Raw genomic sequence first — 17,384 nt, forward strand, 5'->3', positions numbered from 1 at the left:
TTTGGTAGTAACAAAGAGATCATGGATGTAGGAGAGCTTGTTGCAGACAGAGCGAGCGTTCCACAGAGCTCCCGTTAGTGGGACTGGGGAAGCGGGGGCTGGGTGAATGGGTATTAGGTTAGAGAGGTTACGGAAGTTTGTGCTAGAGCGTGGATGGGAGGTAGAAATGATTGTGGGAATATGGTGAGGAGGACCAGGATTTGGAGAGATATCACCAGCAGTAAGAAGGAGCAGAGAAAGTGTTAGCAGGTGGGAGCAGGAGAGGGCGTGAGGGGGCTGTCTGTGCTTGGAGACAGAGGATTGTATGTTAAGGAACAGTTTGGAGGAGGAGGTGAGGTGGATGGGGAGGATTGAAGAGGAGATGAACAGTTCCTTACTTTGTGTAGGGATCAGGGGAGGTAGCAGAAAGTGAAGGATTATAGGGGTGAAAGTGAAAACAAACAGAAACATTCTTTTCAAAGACTGTGGCCAGTTACCTTCAGTTCCCTTCAGGTTCAATTCAGGTTTTAATTCTACTGTAATCCACACTTTTAAGGACACACTTCTAAGGGATCACACTGCAGACTGAAGTCCATGCAGACTTATCCGAATATTGCATGTAAACCTATTAATCCTACATTTCACCTCTGGGGGCGCTGTACGTAAATGGAACACTTGCTTCCTGGTCCCTCCGTGTGATCGCTAAAGTTTAAGTAGTGGCACAGGCTGCACTCGGTTCGTATTGGGGGGAGTCCTTTAATTTTAAAGGGATGGTGAAGCCGTGATCCCCTTTAAGGGCTCCATTAAAGAAAGCCTTAAGAACTGGATAAAAGACTAGGCATTTCTCGCCTACTGATGCCTTATGGTGAGTCCTCTGTCCGTCCATCTTTCCCACTAGACCACGTGTGAGTGTCGGATTGTGGTCAAAATTCCTTTCTTAACGCTTACTGGAAATGGAGCGCGTCGTGGGTTCCAGCGGAGGAGAAAACAATTTGCCCCCTCTCACTCAACCCCCGATGGCTTTACAAAGACTATGCTTGATATTTTGCAGCCCTCTAAGTGTTAATGCGTTAACCCTTTTTCGGTTACATGAACTGGAATTTACAGATAAACTGGTGCTGACTCACACTACGAGTACGAGACATGCTACAAACAGCGCAGTCATAAGCCTTAGACATCGGTCGGCTGAACTTTACCATTGTTGCTCCATCATTGAACCAGGGAAAATATCCCTTTAACAGGGAATCTAAATACCTCGATTGACTTGCTGTCCTCCTCCCCCATCTGGTTCACATCAAAAAGCAGCCCCAATAACTGCACCTTATTATCTATTATGGAGGTTGGCCCCATTCCCAAAAGTAGCGTAGACCTCACCCAGGTATCATCAGCGTCCAAGAGATCAAGAAAAAGGTCCGAAGCTCCGACAGTCCTTTCCTCCTTTCCCAATTTTGAAGGGGGCAGTAAACAACTATGAAGCCACCGCGCCTCTATCAGAAGTCATGAGATGCATCCTGAGATCGTTCTCATCTTCTGTCGCATTGTATCGGTCAACTTTTAGGCAAGGTCTTCCGGTAGGGGCAAGACCTCTTTTCCAGTCCATGGTCCTCCATCCCCTTCCATTACTCTTCCACAATCTATCCATAGAAAAGTCTTCTGGAAAGTTTCAGAACGTGGAGATTTGACAGGTCTCCTAAGAGGTCTACTCTTTTTCTAGAAGACTTCTAGATGTTCTGGGAGAGTTGGCAAAGTTGGTCACAGACGTCCAACAAACGAGTCCTGACCGGCTGCGAGTCTCCTGACCTAAACTTAGCAGCATCATAAATACCTAGTAACCCATCTGGTTTGGTCCCTACTCATATGTTGGACTTGTGACACCAGCCTTAGAGAAGGACTACCCATCCTATAATGCACATATTATCAGGAGGACCAAAAACGCGTCAGACACGACACCAGTATTACATAAGGTGTCTCAGATCCCATTACTCCTATGCGACCACGACTGATCAGATTTACCATTAAGCATTTTTAGGAAAACTGAGGAACTACCCCAATGGAAGACGTAAAGGCAGCCATATTGTTATTGTAACACAACTAAAAAATAGGTAAAAAGCACTCTCCGAGGGTTTGGCATTGAGATTGACTAATCCAAAGGACTGATGATATGTACCATGTGGGAGGAGGACTAGCGATATCACGTGCTGAAAGCCTAATAAAATTTAAAAAAAACCTCATGGGTTCCCTTTGGATTTGGTGGAAGGAAGTCCCAATAGTATATGGCTTGTTCTTCGGCCTGGCTTCCTGACCCACATTGGTTGTGATCTGTCTTGCTGTCACTTTGCAGGCCCTCGGGCCCCCCTGGTCATTATGTAGGAAACCCCCCTGAAGTGCTTGTTGGAAGTCAGTAAGGTTAAGTGCTGTGTACACTTGTACATTATTAGGAAGGATTATTTATAGAAGGAATTTTCGGATGAAACAACAGTAAAAACTTGTTCTACCTCCTGAATGGAGAAGTAGATGTTACACAAATCCAGGAGTCATTTGGGGTCTCGGGTTTCATCCGTGACATCAAAATGTTTTTCTTTTCCATTTTTTCTCCACGCCTGTTCCACTACAATAACATACGTCCCACCAGAATCTCCCCAGCTCCCGATAATTGCTGCCTTATTATAGGGTGAAATAAGCCCCCCGAGTACAAACACTGAATTGTGTAATAGTGAGCTGGGTCTCCACTCCTGGGGGGCCCCATGGGCATCTCTGCTAGAACAAGACACCACTTTATATTGTGTAGGGGTCTGACCTCTGGGACCTTCACCGATCCTGAGATCATTGTCTTTCCCTGCGCAGTGATTCCCAGGTCACCAACTATGCAGAGAACCGCAGCATCAAAGGAGCGGGAACAGCCTCAGTTATCTGCACAGCCGGGTGGCCGGGAGAGCTGCTGTGCAGGAGTAAGCAGAAAATCGGGTGAAGCGCCTAAGTAGGATCTCAGGATCCTGTGGGTCACAGCGGCGAAGGCCTTCCTCAATGTATTGGGAGTATTTGTGTGTGTTTAGGCAGTGGCATATGGAAATTGCCTCTTCTGAGAAAAAGAGGACTTAAACTTTATAGCGCCACCTGTTGGAAGTAGCGATCCTACAAGTCTATGTAGGCAGTGGCATACATAGAGTCCGACAGGCAACCTTGCAAAATTTGGACCTGGGCCCCCACATTCATGATGGTCAGATGTATAGGCCTTTGTAGCATTCCAGATCCTATATAGACATGTGTTCTGTCCCCATCTTGGCTCCTTCCAGTAATAATTTCCCCCAACCTGGGCACCATGCTATAACATTTTTCCCCATCCTGGGCCTCTTCCTGGGATACTGTCCCCCATTTTATTTGGTTCCTCATTCTGGTATAATGTCCCCCATCCTGATATATACCCCCATCCTGGTATAATGTTCCCTCATTTTGGTATAATGTCCCCATCCTGGTATAATGTTCTCCTTCCTGCTATAATGCCCCCATCCTGATATAATGTTCCCTGATTCTGGTATAATGTTCCCCTTCCTGCTATAATCTCCCCATCCTGCTATAATGTTCTCCTTCCTGCTATAATGTCCCCATCCTGGTATAATGTTCTCCTTCCTGCTATAATGTCCCCATCCTGGTATAATGTTCTCCTTTCTGCTATAATGTCCCCATCCTGTTATAATGTTCCCCTTCCTGCTATAATGTCCCCATCCTGGTATAATGTTCCCCTTCCTGCTATAATGTCCCCATCCTGGTATAATGTTCTCCTTTCTGCTATAATGTCCCCATCCTGGTATAATGTTCTCCTTCCTGCTATAATGCCCCCATCCTGGTATAATGTTCCCTCATTCTGGTATAATGTTCCCCTTCCTGCTATAATGCCCCCATCCTGGTATGTCCCCCATCCTGGTATAATGCCCCCCATTCTAGTATAATGCTCAAGATTCTGGTATAATGTCCCCCATGCTGGTATAATGTCCCCCATCCTGGTATAATGTCCCCCATCTTGGTATAATGTCCCCCATCCCCCATCTTGGTTAAATGTTCCACATTCTGGTATAATGCCCCCAACCTGGTATAATGTCTCCCATCCTGGTATAATGTCCCCCATCCTGGTATAATGCGCGCATCCTGGTATAATGTCCCCCATCCTGGTATAATGCCCCTATCCTGGTATAATGTCCCCCATCCTGGTATAATGTCACCCATCCTGGTATAATGCCCCTATCCTGGTATAATGTTCCCCATCCTGGTATAATGCCTCCATCCTGGTATAATGTCCCCCATTCTGGTATAATGCCCCTATCCTGGTATAATGTCTCCCATCCTCGTATAATGTCCCCCATCCTGGTATAATGTCCCCCATCCTGGTATAATGTCCCCCATCCTGGTATAATGCCCGCATCCTGGTATAATGCCTCCATCCTGGTATAATGTCCCCCATCCTGGTATAATGTCCCCCATCCTGGTCTCCTTCCATTCTTCTCCAACAGATTATAAAAAGAAACAAACAATTGTCCTCACCTTCCCCCACTCCTATGCAAAGCGATAACCTCTTGAGTAGCAGGCACAGGAGCCAGCAGCTGACTTCGGTGTGCCGACACAAGCAGCGCATGATGTCACTGCCATGCGCCATGCGTCATTGGCAAGTCGACATCAGCAGTCAGCCTTTGATTGGGCTGCGGCGTGTTTTGCAGTGCATGGAGCCGGTCGGTCTGCGCTGCAATATATTTCACCTGACTATGTGTCCTTGGACGCTCATCCAGGTGAAATTGGCAACAGCAGACCCCCATCCAGCACGGGCGTGATCGTGGTCGCACCCCCTGTAATCTTGAGTTATCTTCTAAATATAGAGATGTTAGCAGTCATTGTACAGAGGGAGGAGGTGAGCTGTGACATCCCCTATTGTGAATGGTGGATCCTGTGTTATCTACTGTATATAGAGGTGTTATCAGTCATTGTACAGGAGGAGGAGGTGAGCTGTGACATCATCTATTGTGAATGGTGGATCTTGTGTTATCTACTGTATATAGAGGTGTTATCAGTCATTGTACAGGAGGAGGAGGAGAGCTGTGATATTACCTATTGTGAATGGTGGATCTTGTGTTATCTACTGTATATAGAGGTGCTATCAGTCATTGTACAGGAGGAGGAGGAGAGCTGTGATATTACCTATTGTGAATGGTGGATCTTGTGTTATCTACTGTATATAGAGGTGTTATCAGTCATTGTACAGGAGGAGGAGGTGAGCTGTGATATTACCTATTGTGAATGGTGGATCTTGTGTTATCTACTGTATATAGAGGTGCTATCAGTCATTGTACAGGAGGAGGAGGAGAGCTGTGATATTACCTATTGTGAATGGTGGATCTTGTGTTATCTACTGTATATAGAGGTGTTATCAGTCATTGTACAGGAGGAGGTGAGCTGTGACATCACCTATTGTGAATGGTGAATCCTGTGTTACCTACTGTATATAGAGGTGTAATCAGTCATTGTACAGGAGGTGAACTGTGACATCTATTGTGAATGGTGGATCCTGTGTTATCTACTGTATATAGAGGTGTTATCAGTCATTGTACAGGAGGAGGTGAGCTGTGACATCACCTATTGTGAATGGTGGATCCTGTGTTATCTACTGTATATAGCGGTGTTATCAGTCATTGTTCAGGAGGTGGAGGTGAGCTGTGACATCACCTATTGTGGATGGTGGATCCTGTGTTATCTACTGTATATAAAGGTGTTATCAGTCATTGTACAGGAGGTGGAGGTGAGCTGTGACATCACCTATTGTGGATGATGGATCCTGTGTTATGTACTGTATATAGGAGGTGTTACCAGTCATTGTACAGGCGGGGGAGGTGAGCTGTGACATCACCTATTGTGAATGGTGGATCCTGTGTTATCTACTGTATATAGGAGGTGTTATCAGTCATTATACAGGAGGAGGAGGAGGTGAGCTGTGACATCACCTATTGTGAATGGTGGATCCTGTGTTATCTACTGTATATAGCGGTGTTATCAGTCATTGTACTGGAGGAGGAGGTGAGCTGTGATATCATCTATTGTGAATGGTGGATCCTGTGTTATCTACTGTATATAGAGGTGTTATCAGTCATTGTACAGGAGGTGGAGGTGAGCTGTGACATCACCTATTGTGAATGGTGGATCCTGTGTTATCTACTGTATATAGAGGTGTTATCAGTCATTGTACAGGAGGTGGAGGTGAGCTGTGACATCACCTATTGTGAATGGTGGATCCTGTGTTATCTACTGTATATAGAGGTGTTATCAGTCATTGTATAGGCGGGGGAGGTGAGCTGTGACATCACCTATGGTGAATGGTGGATTCTGTGTTATCTACTGTATATAGGAGGTGTTATCAGTCATTGTACAGGAGGAGGAGGTGAGCTGTGATATCACCTATTTTAACTAGGGTATCCCGTGTTATCTACTGTATATAGAGGTGTTATCAGTCATTGTACAGGAGGAGGTGAGCTGTGACATCACCTATTGTGAATGGTGGATCCTGTGTTATCTACTGTATATAGAGGTGTTATCAGTCATTCTACAGGAGGTGGAGGTGAGCTGTGACATCACCTATTATAACTAGGGTATCCCGTGTTATCTACTGTATATAGAGGTGTCACTGACATTGTAATACTGTCAGTAATTGTGACGAGACTGCTGAAGAGCCGTCAGTACACCACAGAGAGTGTAAGACTATTATTAGTAGTAGTGAAGCTTGCAAGACTACTGTATATATAACTAGTATATGTGTAATTTGTGATATGGAAAATGTAAACAAAATTATCAAAAATGTTTAAGTAATGCATTCAATATTAAAAATCAGATGGGTGATTTTCTAATGAAACGTTCCCTTTAAGCCCCAGAACATTAAGCCCCCAGTGCTTCCTGTTCTATGACTAAGGGGAAGGATTTCACAATTGTCAGAAGAAAATAAAAAAACATATAAATACAAGCAAACTAAGACTTCCTGCTCCACATTTATCTCGGAGTCCTGAAGGTGGCTGCGTCCTCGCTGCATCTATATATACATAGGAGTTACTGTATAGAAATGTATAGTGACGGGTCCGGCAGCGGTGACATGACTGCGGGACAGGCAGACGTGGCACCTGCCCGCAGGAGCCGGGTCTATGGGGCACCGAAGAAATGCCCTTCAATCCCAAGAGCCTGCGTCCATAGTGCCACGACGTCCTGTCCACAGTGATGCCACGTCCCCTACAAAAGACGTGGCCCGAAAGACGAGCATGATAGGCATCAACTGTAGAACTACAAGTATCAGAATAGCATTATAGCCCCCAGCGAGCAGTCGTTGGCCATGGCTAGGATTTATTTTGCCTGAGGTAGAAGTCCAGTTTCCTGCCCTTGTCCTGTGGTAAATTATCCTGGGCATGTTGGTGCTGCCCCGGCCATCTGCAACCAGTGCCTGGTCCAACTACAAGTACCAGCATGCCCTATAGCTCCAGTTAGCATTGTAATGGCTTATGTAGGCAGGAATTCTTATCCTGGTGGGACTATAAATACCAGCATGCCCACAGCCTTGCTAGCAGTATAAATCAATGTTCACCCATATTAATGAGTGAGGAAAAATCTGCCCCAGAAATGCAGCAAAAACGCATTAAAAAATACGACAAAACCGCGTATTTCCTGCCAAGAGATGCAGAAATGGTGCAGAAAGTATTGGCTACATACCCATCGTCTGGCCCTGATAAAATAATAAAGCCTATACTCACCTCCCGCGCCGCTGCCGCTCCCGCGGTGTCCCATGAGGTTGTCGTGACATGTGACATTGACGCCCAATCAGACCTGGCATCACTGGCCCCGCCTCCTGAGCAGGAAGAGGAAGTCAGAGATCAGCGGCCGCCCAGACTTCCTCTTCCTGTTCGATTTGTCCGAAGGCGGAGTCAGTGACGGCAGCTCCGATTGGTCGCCGGGGTCACGGGTCATAACGATCGCGCTGGAGCCCCGGGACCGCGAGCGCCCACACCGTGGGAATGGTGATGAGTATAGGCTTTATTATTTTACGGGGGCCAAACATTCCGATCGCGAAGCTGTTATTCTGGCAGTGGACAACCCCTTTAAGTGTCCAGCGCAGACATTTCGCCACCCTTTCTGCATCCTTCGGCAGGAAAAACGCCAAATACGTGAAATAGGCGCGTTTCTCATGCGTTTTTTTACACAGGTTTCGCTGCAGATTTTTCCCCACTCAACAAATCTGCAGAAAAAAACTCTGAAAGGAATTGGCATAAATCTGCGAGGAAAAAATAAGCAGCGTGCGCGCGAGACGTCAGGACTCGCATTCACCGCGCTGGCATCGGGAAACCCTGCAAGTTTTGTGGCAAATCTGCACAGGAAAAAAAAATGGGGGCTAAAAACCCCAACAAATCTGCATTGTGTGCACAGGACCTTAGGCTGCGTTCCCACCATGTTTGCTGACTTTCTGCACTTACTCTATACATTAGGTGACTTGTGGTCCTTCATCCGGTTTTTGATGCGATTTTTGGGTTAACTAAAGCTGTTTCGTGTGAATGTAGCCTTCCACAGCAGATGTATAGTTGATAGCTGCCCCGGGGACCTCTCCTATATGCTAGCTGCAGGGGGGATCAGGAACTACAAGTGCCAAGATGCCTTTCAATACCAGGGAATAAATAATGTAAATCATCCTTCAGCAAGCAGAGGTACTACAAGTCCCAGCTCTCCAGCAGCTGGAGGGTTACCAGCAGCCCACGGGCACTGCCCTTACAGTAGCAGCAGCTTCTCCCGCAGCTAAGCCACGCCCCCACACTGCTCTGCCATTGGCTAAGACGCACCCACTATGCAAATGAGCCCGGGGGAAAGACATTCCTCTGCACTGGTTACTGTAAAAGCAAATTCATTTCCAGGATGTCTCATTCATAGAGGGAGCAGAGCGCAGAGCTCCTCCACCTCCTCCTCCTCCTCCTCCTCCTCCTCCTCCTGCTCCAGCCAAGCAGACGGGAGAAAAGTCTCAGCCTGAAGAACTTCCAGCCATAGATCTCAGTGCAACAACTTGTACCAACTTGCTGATAGAACTCCCAGCAACACATCCTGAAGAGTCCACTGAGTCACCACCACCAACCAGTCCTCATTGTCTGCCGGGGTTTGGTTTTTTTTCTTCTTATCTGGTGGTGTGTACCCATAAAACCACAGAACAAGCCACAAGAGTCAACCCACAAACCCATACCACAGCCACAAGATCCAGAAGAAGACCATTGGTTGGCTTGGAAAGAGCCTCATCGTCCATCTCTGGAAGCCACCTGAGATACCACCACAAGTTCTCTGTCCAGCATGGGAGGACAGCGGTCGGACTGCTGCTGATAATAACCCATTTTTATGGATTTTTTGGCTGCTGTGGGCTTGTGATCATCGGCTAGGGTGGCACAGGTGAAGGTGGTGGTCGCCATCATCATCATCAACCTTCTACAAGGGACAGAAGACTTGAATGTATCTTGTGTTCTACTGGGACTTTAGAAAGATGACCTGGAAGACAGTCCTAGGATGGTAGCTGCTGGCCCGGCTGCTTGTGTCTAGTGGTGCCTGGTGGTCCCCTGGGCATAATAAGACCTGTGTGTAGTATTCCCCCAGGACTGTGGTGTTAGTGGGGGGATCACTGGGGTGTTGTGTTCTTCTTCTCACCCCTTCTTACATTATAAGACATTGACAAGGCTTGTTGTGATGCGTATCCCCGTAGATACCAGCACCAGCCGCCGCTTCACGCCGCCTTCCACCACCCTCAGCCCGGGGAAGATGACTGAGACCTTACCCCTGACTGCCCCGGATGGCAGCGCCGCCCTGGTGGGCAAACTGAGAAGCGCAGACCGGAACATGGTGGAGGTCCTGTCCGATCATCCCGGGGAGTTGGTCCGTACAGACAGCCCAAACTTCCTGTGCTCGGTGCTGCCCACACACTGGAGGTGCAACAAGACCCTGCCCATCGCCTTTAAGGTAAGACCCCAAATATCATCTGTATCTACCTGTCCTGTGCCCTCATCTGTATGCTGCTGTCTGTAGGGTTATCCATAGATCCCTCTGTGCAAAGATCTTTCCATACATCTGTCTTCATATTGAAATATCTGCCTATATCCATCCCAGGACTGAGTTATCTGTCTACTAGCTGTCATCTACCCTTCTATCTATCTATTATCTATCTATCTATCTATCTATCTATTATCTATCTATCATCTATTATCTATCTATCTATCATCTACCCTTCTATCTATCTATTATCTATCTATCTGTCATCTATCTATCTATCTATCTATCTATCTATCTATCTATCTATCTGTCATCTATCTATATATCTATCTATCATCTATTATCTATCTATCATCTATTATCTATCTATCTGTCATCTATCTATCTATCTGTCATCTATCTATATATCTATCTATCATCTATTATCTATCTATCATCTATCCTTCTATCTATTATCTATTTATATATAATCTATCCACATCTACATAGTAACATAGTAACATAGTTAGTAAGGCCGAAAAAAGACATTTGTCCATCCAGTTCAGCCTATATTCCATCATAATAAATACCCAGATCTACGTCCTTCTACAGAACCTAATAATTGTATGATACAATATTGTTCTGCTCCAGGAAGACATCCAGGCCTCTCTTGAACCCCTCGACTGAGTTCGCCATCACCACCTCCTCAGGCAAGCAATTCCAGATTCTCACTGCCCTAACAGTAAAGAATCCTCTTCTATGTTGGTGGAAAAACCTTCTCTCCTCCAGACGCAAAGAATGCCCCCTTGTGCCCGTCACCTTCCTTGGTATAAACAGATCCTCAGCGAGATATTTGTATTGTCCCCTTATATACTTATACATGGTTATTAGATCGCCCCTCAGTCGTCTTTTTTCTAGACTAAATAATCCTAATTTCGCTAATCTATCTGGGTATTGTAGTTCTCCCATCCCCTTTATTAATTTTGTTGCCCTCCTTTGTACTCTCTCTAGTTCCATTATATCCTTCCTGAGCACCGGTGCCCAAAACTGGACACAGTACTCCATGTGTGGTCTAACTAGGGATTTGTACAGAGGCAGTATAATGCTCTCATCATGTGTATCCAGACCTCTTTTAATGCACCCCATGATCCTGTTTGCCTTGGCAGCTGCTGCCTGGCACTGGCTGCTCCAGGTAAGTTTATCATTAACTAGGATCCCCAAGTCCTTCTCCCTGTCAGATTTACCCAGTGGTTTCCCGTTCAGTGTGTAATGGTGATATTGATTCCCTCTTCCCATGTGTATAACCTTACATTTATCATTGTTAAACCTCATCTGCCACCTTTCAGCCCAAGTTTCCAACTTATCCAGATCCATCTGTAGCAGAATACTATCTTCTCTTGTATTAACTGCTTTACATAGTTTTGTATCATCTGCAAATATCGATATTTTACTGTGTAAACCTTCTACCAGATCATTAATGAATATGTTGAAGAGAACAGGTCCCAATACTGACCCCTGCGGTACCCCACTGGTCACAGCGACCCAGTTAGAGACTATACCATTTATAACCACCCTCTGCTTTCTATCACTAAGCCAGTTACTAACCCATTTACACACATTTTCCCCCAGACCAAGCATTCTCATTTTGTGTACCAACCTCTTGTGCGGCACGGTATCAAACGCTTTGGAAAAATCGAGATATACCACGTCCAATGACTCACCGTGGTCCAGTCTATAGCTTACCTCTTCATAAAAACTGATTAGATTGGTTTGACAGGAGCGATTTCTCATAAACCCATGCTGATATGGAGTTAAACAGTTATTCTCATTGAGATAATCCAGAATAACATCCCTCAGAAACCCTTCAAATATTTTACCAACAATAGAGGTTAGACTTACTGGCCTATAATTTCCAGGTTCACTTTTAGAGCCCTTTTTGAATATTGGCACCACATTTGCTATGCGCCAGTCCTGCGGAACAGACCCTGTCGCTATAGAGTCACTAAAAATAAGAAATAATGGTTTATCTATTACATTACTTAGTTCTCTTAGTACTCGTGGGTGTATGCCATCCGGACCCGGAGATTTATCTATTTTAATCTTATTTAGCCGGTTTCGCACCTCTTCTTGGGTTAGATTGGTGACCCTTAATATAGGGTTTTCATTGTTTCTTGGGATTTCACCTAGCATTTCATTTTCCACCGTGAATACCGTGGAGAAGAAGGTGTTTAATATGTTAGCTTTTTCCTCGTCATCTACAACCATTCTTTCCTCACTATTTTTTAAGGGGCCTACATTTTCAGTTTTTATTCTTTTACTATTGATATAGTTGAAGAACAGTTTGGGATTAGTTTTACTCTCCTTAGCAATGTGCTTCTCTGTTTCCTTTTTGGCAGCTTTAATTAGTTTTTTAGATAAAGTATTTTTCTCCCTATAGTTTTTTAGAGCTTCAATGGTGCCATCCTGCTTTAGTAGTGCAAATGCTTTCTTTTTACTGTTAATTGCCTGTCTTACTTCTTTGTTTAGCCACATTGGGTTTTTCCTATTTCTAGTCCTTTTATTCCCACAAGGTATAAACCGCTTACACTGCCTATTTAGGATGTTCTTAAACATTTCCCATTTATTATCTGTATTCTCATTTCTGAGGATATTGTCCCAGTCTACCAGATTAAGGGCATCTCTAAGCTGTTCAAACTTTGCCTTCCTAAAGTTCAATGTTTTTGTGACTCCCTGACAAGTCCCCCTAGTGAAAGACAGGTGAAACTGCACAATATTGTGGTCGCTATTTCCTAAATGCCCAACCACCTGCAGATTTGTTATTCTGTCAGGTCTATTAGATAGTATTAGGTCTAAAAGTGCTGCTCCTCTGGTTGGATTCTGCACCAATTGTGAAAGATAATTTTTCTTGGTTATTAGCAGAAACCTGTTGCCTTTATGGGTTTCACAGGTTTCTGTTTCCCAGTTAATATCCGGGTAGTTAAAGTCCCTTCTATTATCTATATCTCTCTATCTATTTATCCATATATCTGTCTATCTATATCTATCTATATATCCACATCTATCTATTATCTATCTATCATCTATATCTATTATCTTTCTGTCCCATATCTATCTCTCATATTCATCTCAATACCAATTATCTATCATCTATCCTTCTATCTATCCAACCTTCTATTATCTACCTATCATTCTATCTATCCCATATCTATCTATTATCTATCTATCTATCTATCTATCTATCTATCTATCTATCTATCTATCTATCTATCTATCTATCATATCTATCTCGCTATCCTTGTATCTATCCATTTATCTATTATCTATGTATTATCTATCTATCTATCATCTATCTATCATATCTATCATCTATCTATCATCTATCTATCATCTATCTATCATCTATCTATCTTGCTATCTATCTATCTATCTATCTATCTATCTATCTATCTATCTATCTATCTATCTATCATCTATCTATCATCTATCTATCTTGCTATCTATCTATCTATCTATCATCTATCTATCATCTATCTATCATCTATCTATCTATCTATCTATCTATCTATCTATCTATCTATCTATCTATTATCTCTCTATCTATCTATCTATCTATCTATCATTAGATTGGTTCATACTTTGAACTGAAATGTCGCCACATGGGGCCATTAAAGTCCTGTTATTTGCACTATTTTTGGAGTGCTGCTTCCATTTTTATTTTGGTTTCCACTATTCAGGGTAGTATTTTGCCCCAGGACGTTTTGCACCCCCCATATCCTCTTTTTTTCATATTGCTGCTTTTATCCCTTGGTCTATCACATATATGTATATCATATCTGTCATTTATCTACTTATCAATTTATTTATGGATCATTCTAAGATCTATAGAATTATCCATTGAGTTATTCATTTGATTTCTGTATTCATCTATTATCTCTCTATACAATTAGAATATTCATTGCAGTTTTCAATAAGAAGATGACCTCATCTACCTCATCACCTCTACCCATCCCTGGTGCTAGGTTATACGATGACCCCCGTCCTAACCCCTCCACTAAGGATTGAGTTATTTCATGAGTTCTGCATTGATAAGACTTGAAGGATACAACACACTTATCTTGTAAATTTGGCACTAAGCTGATTTCCGAGCTGCTGACTGTGGCTGCCAGACACATGTTCCTTGTTATCTGTCCTCAGATTACTCATTTTCATCAGACATTTTGCTTCTTAGGAAACAGTAGTTTATCTGTTAATTATTTGGATTTCTATTATAAGCCTCCCCTGCACCCCTGATACCTGGTCTCCCCAATGACTTCAGAGCCAAAAGGAAGAAATTCAACTTTTTTTTTTTCGGTCTTGTGCTGCAGTAGCTCAGAGGAAAGTGCAGTCTGTATTGTAATCTATTATATTATTCATATGATATGTTTGTTTTTATACAATCCTGCAGATTTAAATAGTTGTGTAAATCCATGTTTCTAATCTTGTTGTGAAGAGGCGGTATCCATGAGTTTACATGGGACTGCAGGTGCACCTACACAGTTATCTCAGAGCATTATAGTAATGCAAATCCAACGAGATAAATGGCAAAGTCAGCTCTGCTACATATCAGAAGCCCAAAGTTCCCTTCTCTGCACCTGTGACCAGATCACACCTCTGATGGAAGGTCCACATGTGCAGAACTGTGAGTCTCATAGTACCGTACTATGCTCTCAACCTCCCCCTCCACCCCCCCAAACGCCAATCTGCTCCCCTAGTCATGTCTGGACCGTTTGATGTTTCCAGGAAGAAATGTAAAATGATTTACTCACATGATCTGACTCACTGTCCTGCAATGTGTCTAGCCAAGTGTAAACCTGGAGCAGCGAACAATAATCTGTCCCATTTGGAATAACATTCAAAAAAAAGAAAAATCGAAGCAAAAATGGAAGTGGATGCAATGATTGAAATTTGCAAAAAAAAAAAAGAATAAAATTATGTATTTTTTTTTTATATATTACACACACCGATATATATAGATAGAGAAATATAAATATATAAAGAATATATGTGAAAAAATAAAAAAAAAAGTTAAAATATATCTAAAAGGGAAATAATAGTATACATAATATCAAATGAGTTTATATTTCCAGTCTCCAAATAAATTAATCTGTAAATGACAGATTTTTATTTTTCTGTTTGCACAATTATTCTAGTTGCAGTATAGCATCTTGCAGGTAATTACCCTGAAGTTTTATTTAATAGGGCAGGATTATTTGCAGTTTACCTGTTTTTGCACTATATATGTACAATATATATATATATATATATATATATATATACATACATATATATATATATATATACATACATATATATATATATATATATATATATATATATATATATATATATATATGATAGAAAGCATTCTCACTTTATTTGATTTCCTTTTTTTCCCCAATATTTCTAGTTTTTTTTAATTTTCATAATGATCCAGGTTTTTATCGACAAGAGTGTTTTAACTTATGACGTTTGTGTAAGTATATACAATATGTTTTATTTTTGCCAACAGGTTATTTTTTTGCTTCCTACCTAGAGAAATGAATAGGCTTAGCAAATATTTACCAATTATTGATTCTTCATTATTTGGAAACAACATAGCACAAATAATAATTATAATTATAATAATACTAATGAATATGGTTCTTTAGACTATATTTTATACTCAGGGGGATGAGATGTAGGATTTCTGTTAGAAAAGGATGAAAATCTCATATTTCCACATATATGTGTAACTGTGAAATCCTAATGCTACGTATTATTATTAGTTTATTATTAGTATGATCAGAGAATATTCCGGTTCTGTTTAGTCCTTGTAGGTTGTAGGTGTAAGTTATAGGTGAAATCATTAGCTCACCAAATTCCCAGAAATACAGAGAATTGGCTTAGAAGTGAGCATTGATGATACATTGTATGGTCAGGATTTATAGGTTTAATCTTTGCAAGTATGGAGGTCATTTTGGGTGAGGTGCTATTTCATTCTGTAGCACTAATATTGCAAAAAAATGACTTTCCCCTATTAGTAAAAAAAGAAATCTAGTACCGTAGGTTATGTGGATATAAAAGAGGAGAGACAAGTGTGAAGTTCTTTGTAGTAGAGTACTAGATAGATATGTGATAGATAATAGATAGATGATAGATAATAGATAGATGATAGATAGATATGTGATAGATAGATAATAGATAGATAGATAATAGATAGATGATATATAGATAGATAATAGATAGATAGTAGATAGATAGATAGATAAATGGATAGAGGATAGATAGATAGATAGATAGATAGATAGATAGATAGATAGATAGATAGATAGATAGATAGATAGATAAATGGATAGAGGATAGATAGATAGATAGATAGATAGATAGATAGATAGATAGATATGTGATTGATAGATAGATAATAGATAGATAGATAGATATATATGTGATAGATAGATAATAGATAGATAATAGATAGATAGATAGATAGATAGATAGATAGATATGTGATTGATAGATAGATAGATAGATAGATAGATATGTGATAGATAGATAGATAATAGATAGATATGAAAAAGACAGAATAATATATATAAGACAATAGATATAGATGTTGGAAGGATGGATAGATATACAAGATAGATAAATAATTATATAGATCGTTAAATACAGTACATTGATTGGCATGTGATGGATAGATAGATAGATAGATAGATAGATAGATAGATAGATAGATAGATAGATAGATAGATAGATAGATAGATAGATAGATAGATAGATAGTCAATTTTTTTGGCTTCATGAATATCTCTTTTCCTTGCCACATCTATGAATTTTGTATATGAAGATTTTTGGATTAATATCTGAAGGCCTGCATCCAGCATCACTTATTCTGGTGCTGCTTAAAATCTATTTTCTATAGATACATAATTTTAGATAGACAGACAGACAGCCTGATGGATGGATGGATGGATGGATAGAATTACCAGACCCACAATCATCAGGGTAAAAACCAATGTCACCACCCTGCCCCCTGATCCTAGCAGTTTTATAAGGCACATCAGCATGTTTCCGGCCTTGTGTGATTCTAACGAACTTTTACATCAAGAGCTTTTCTTTGTCTTGCACTGTAAATAAAAGCAAAGAAAAGAACAAAAAAACAACCTGTGCCGCCCGGTCCGGCTACCATTATGTATCATTAAGGATGCAAAGGTGACCTGCGCTCTATACAGATCACCTCCTGACATTAGCCAAGAAAGGATTTCATACTGGAATGTAAAAAAGCAAAAATAGAACAACAACAAAAAACACTAGAAAAGAAAGATCCGTCCATCGTATCAGCTGCAACACATTATAAATAGATGACATTTTTAGGAAGAA

General features: G+C 41.7%; 1 protein-coding gene and 1 long non-coding RNA gene across 2 annotated transcripts in view; one reads left to right on the top strand and one right to left on the bottom strand.

Annotated features, from left to right (window-relative positions):
- LOC138672626 (uncharacterized) overlaps positions 1 to 17,384 on the bottom strand; it is a 98,026-nt gene that overhangs the window by 80,527 nt on the left and 115 nt on the right. The gene's annotated exons all lie outside the window — the stretch shown is intronic.
- Positions 9,024 to 17,384, top strand: part of RUNX1 (RUNX family transcription factor 1) — a 121,004-nt gene continuing 112,643 nt past the window's right edge. The window contains exon 1 of the mRNA XM_069760781.1: positions 9,024 to 9,978. Within this exon, the coding sequence (XP_069616882.1) occupies positions 9,709 to 9,978 (270 nt within the window). The 5' untranslated portion in view covers positions 9,024 to 9,708. The remainder of the gene's footprint in view (positions 9,979 to 17,384) is intronic.

This window comes from Ranitomeya imitator, chromosome 3, assembly GCF_032444005.1.
Source record: "Ranitomeya imitator isolate aRanImi1 chromosome 3, aRanImi1.pri, whole genome shotgun sequence".
In the NCBI taxonomy this organism is placed as follows: Eukaryota; Metazoa; Chordata; class Amphibia; order Anura; family Dendrobatidae; genus Ranitomeya; species Ranitomeya imitator.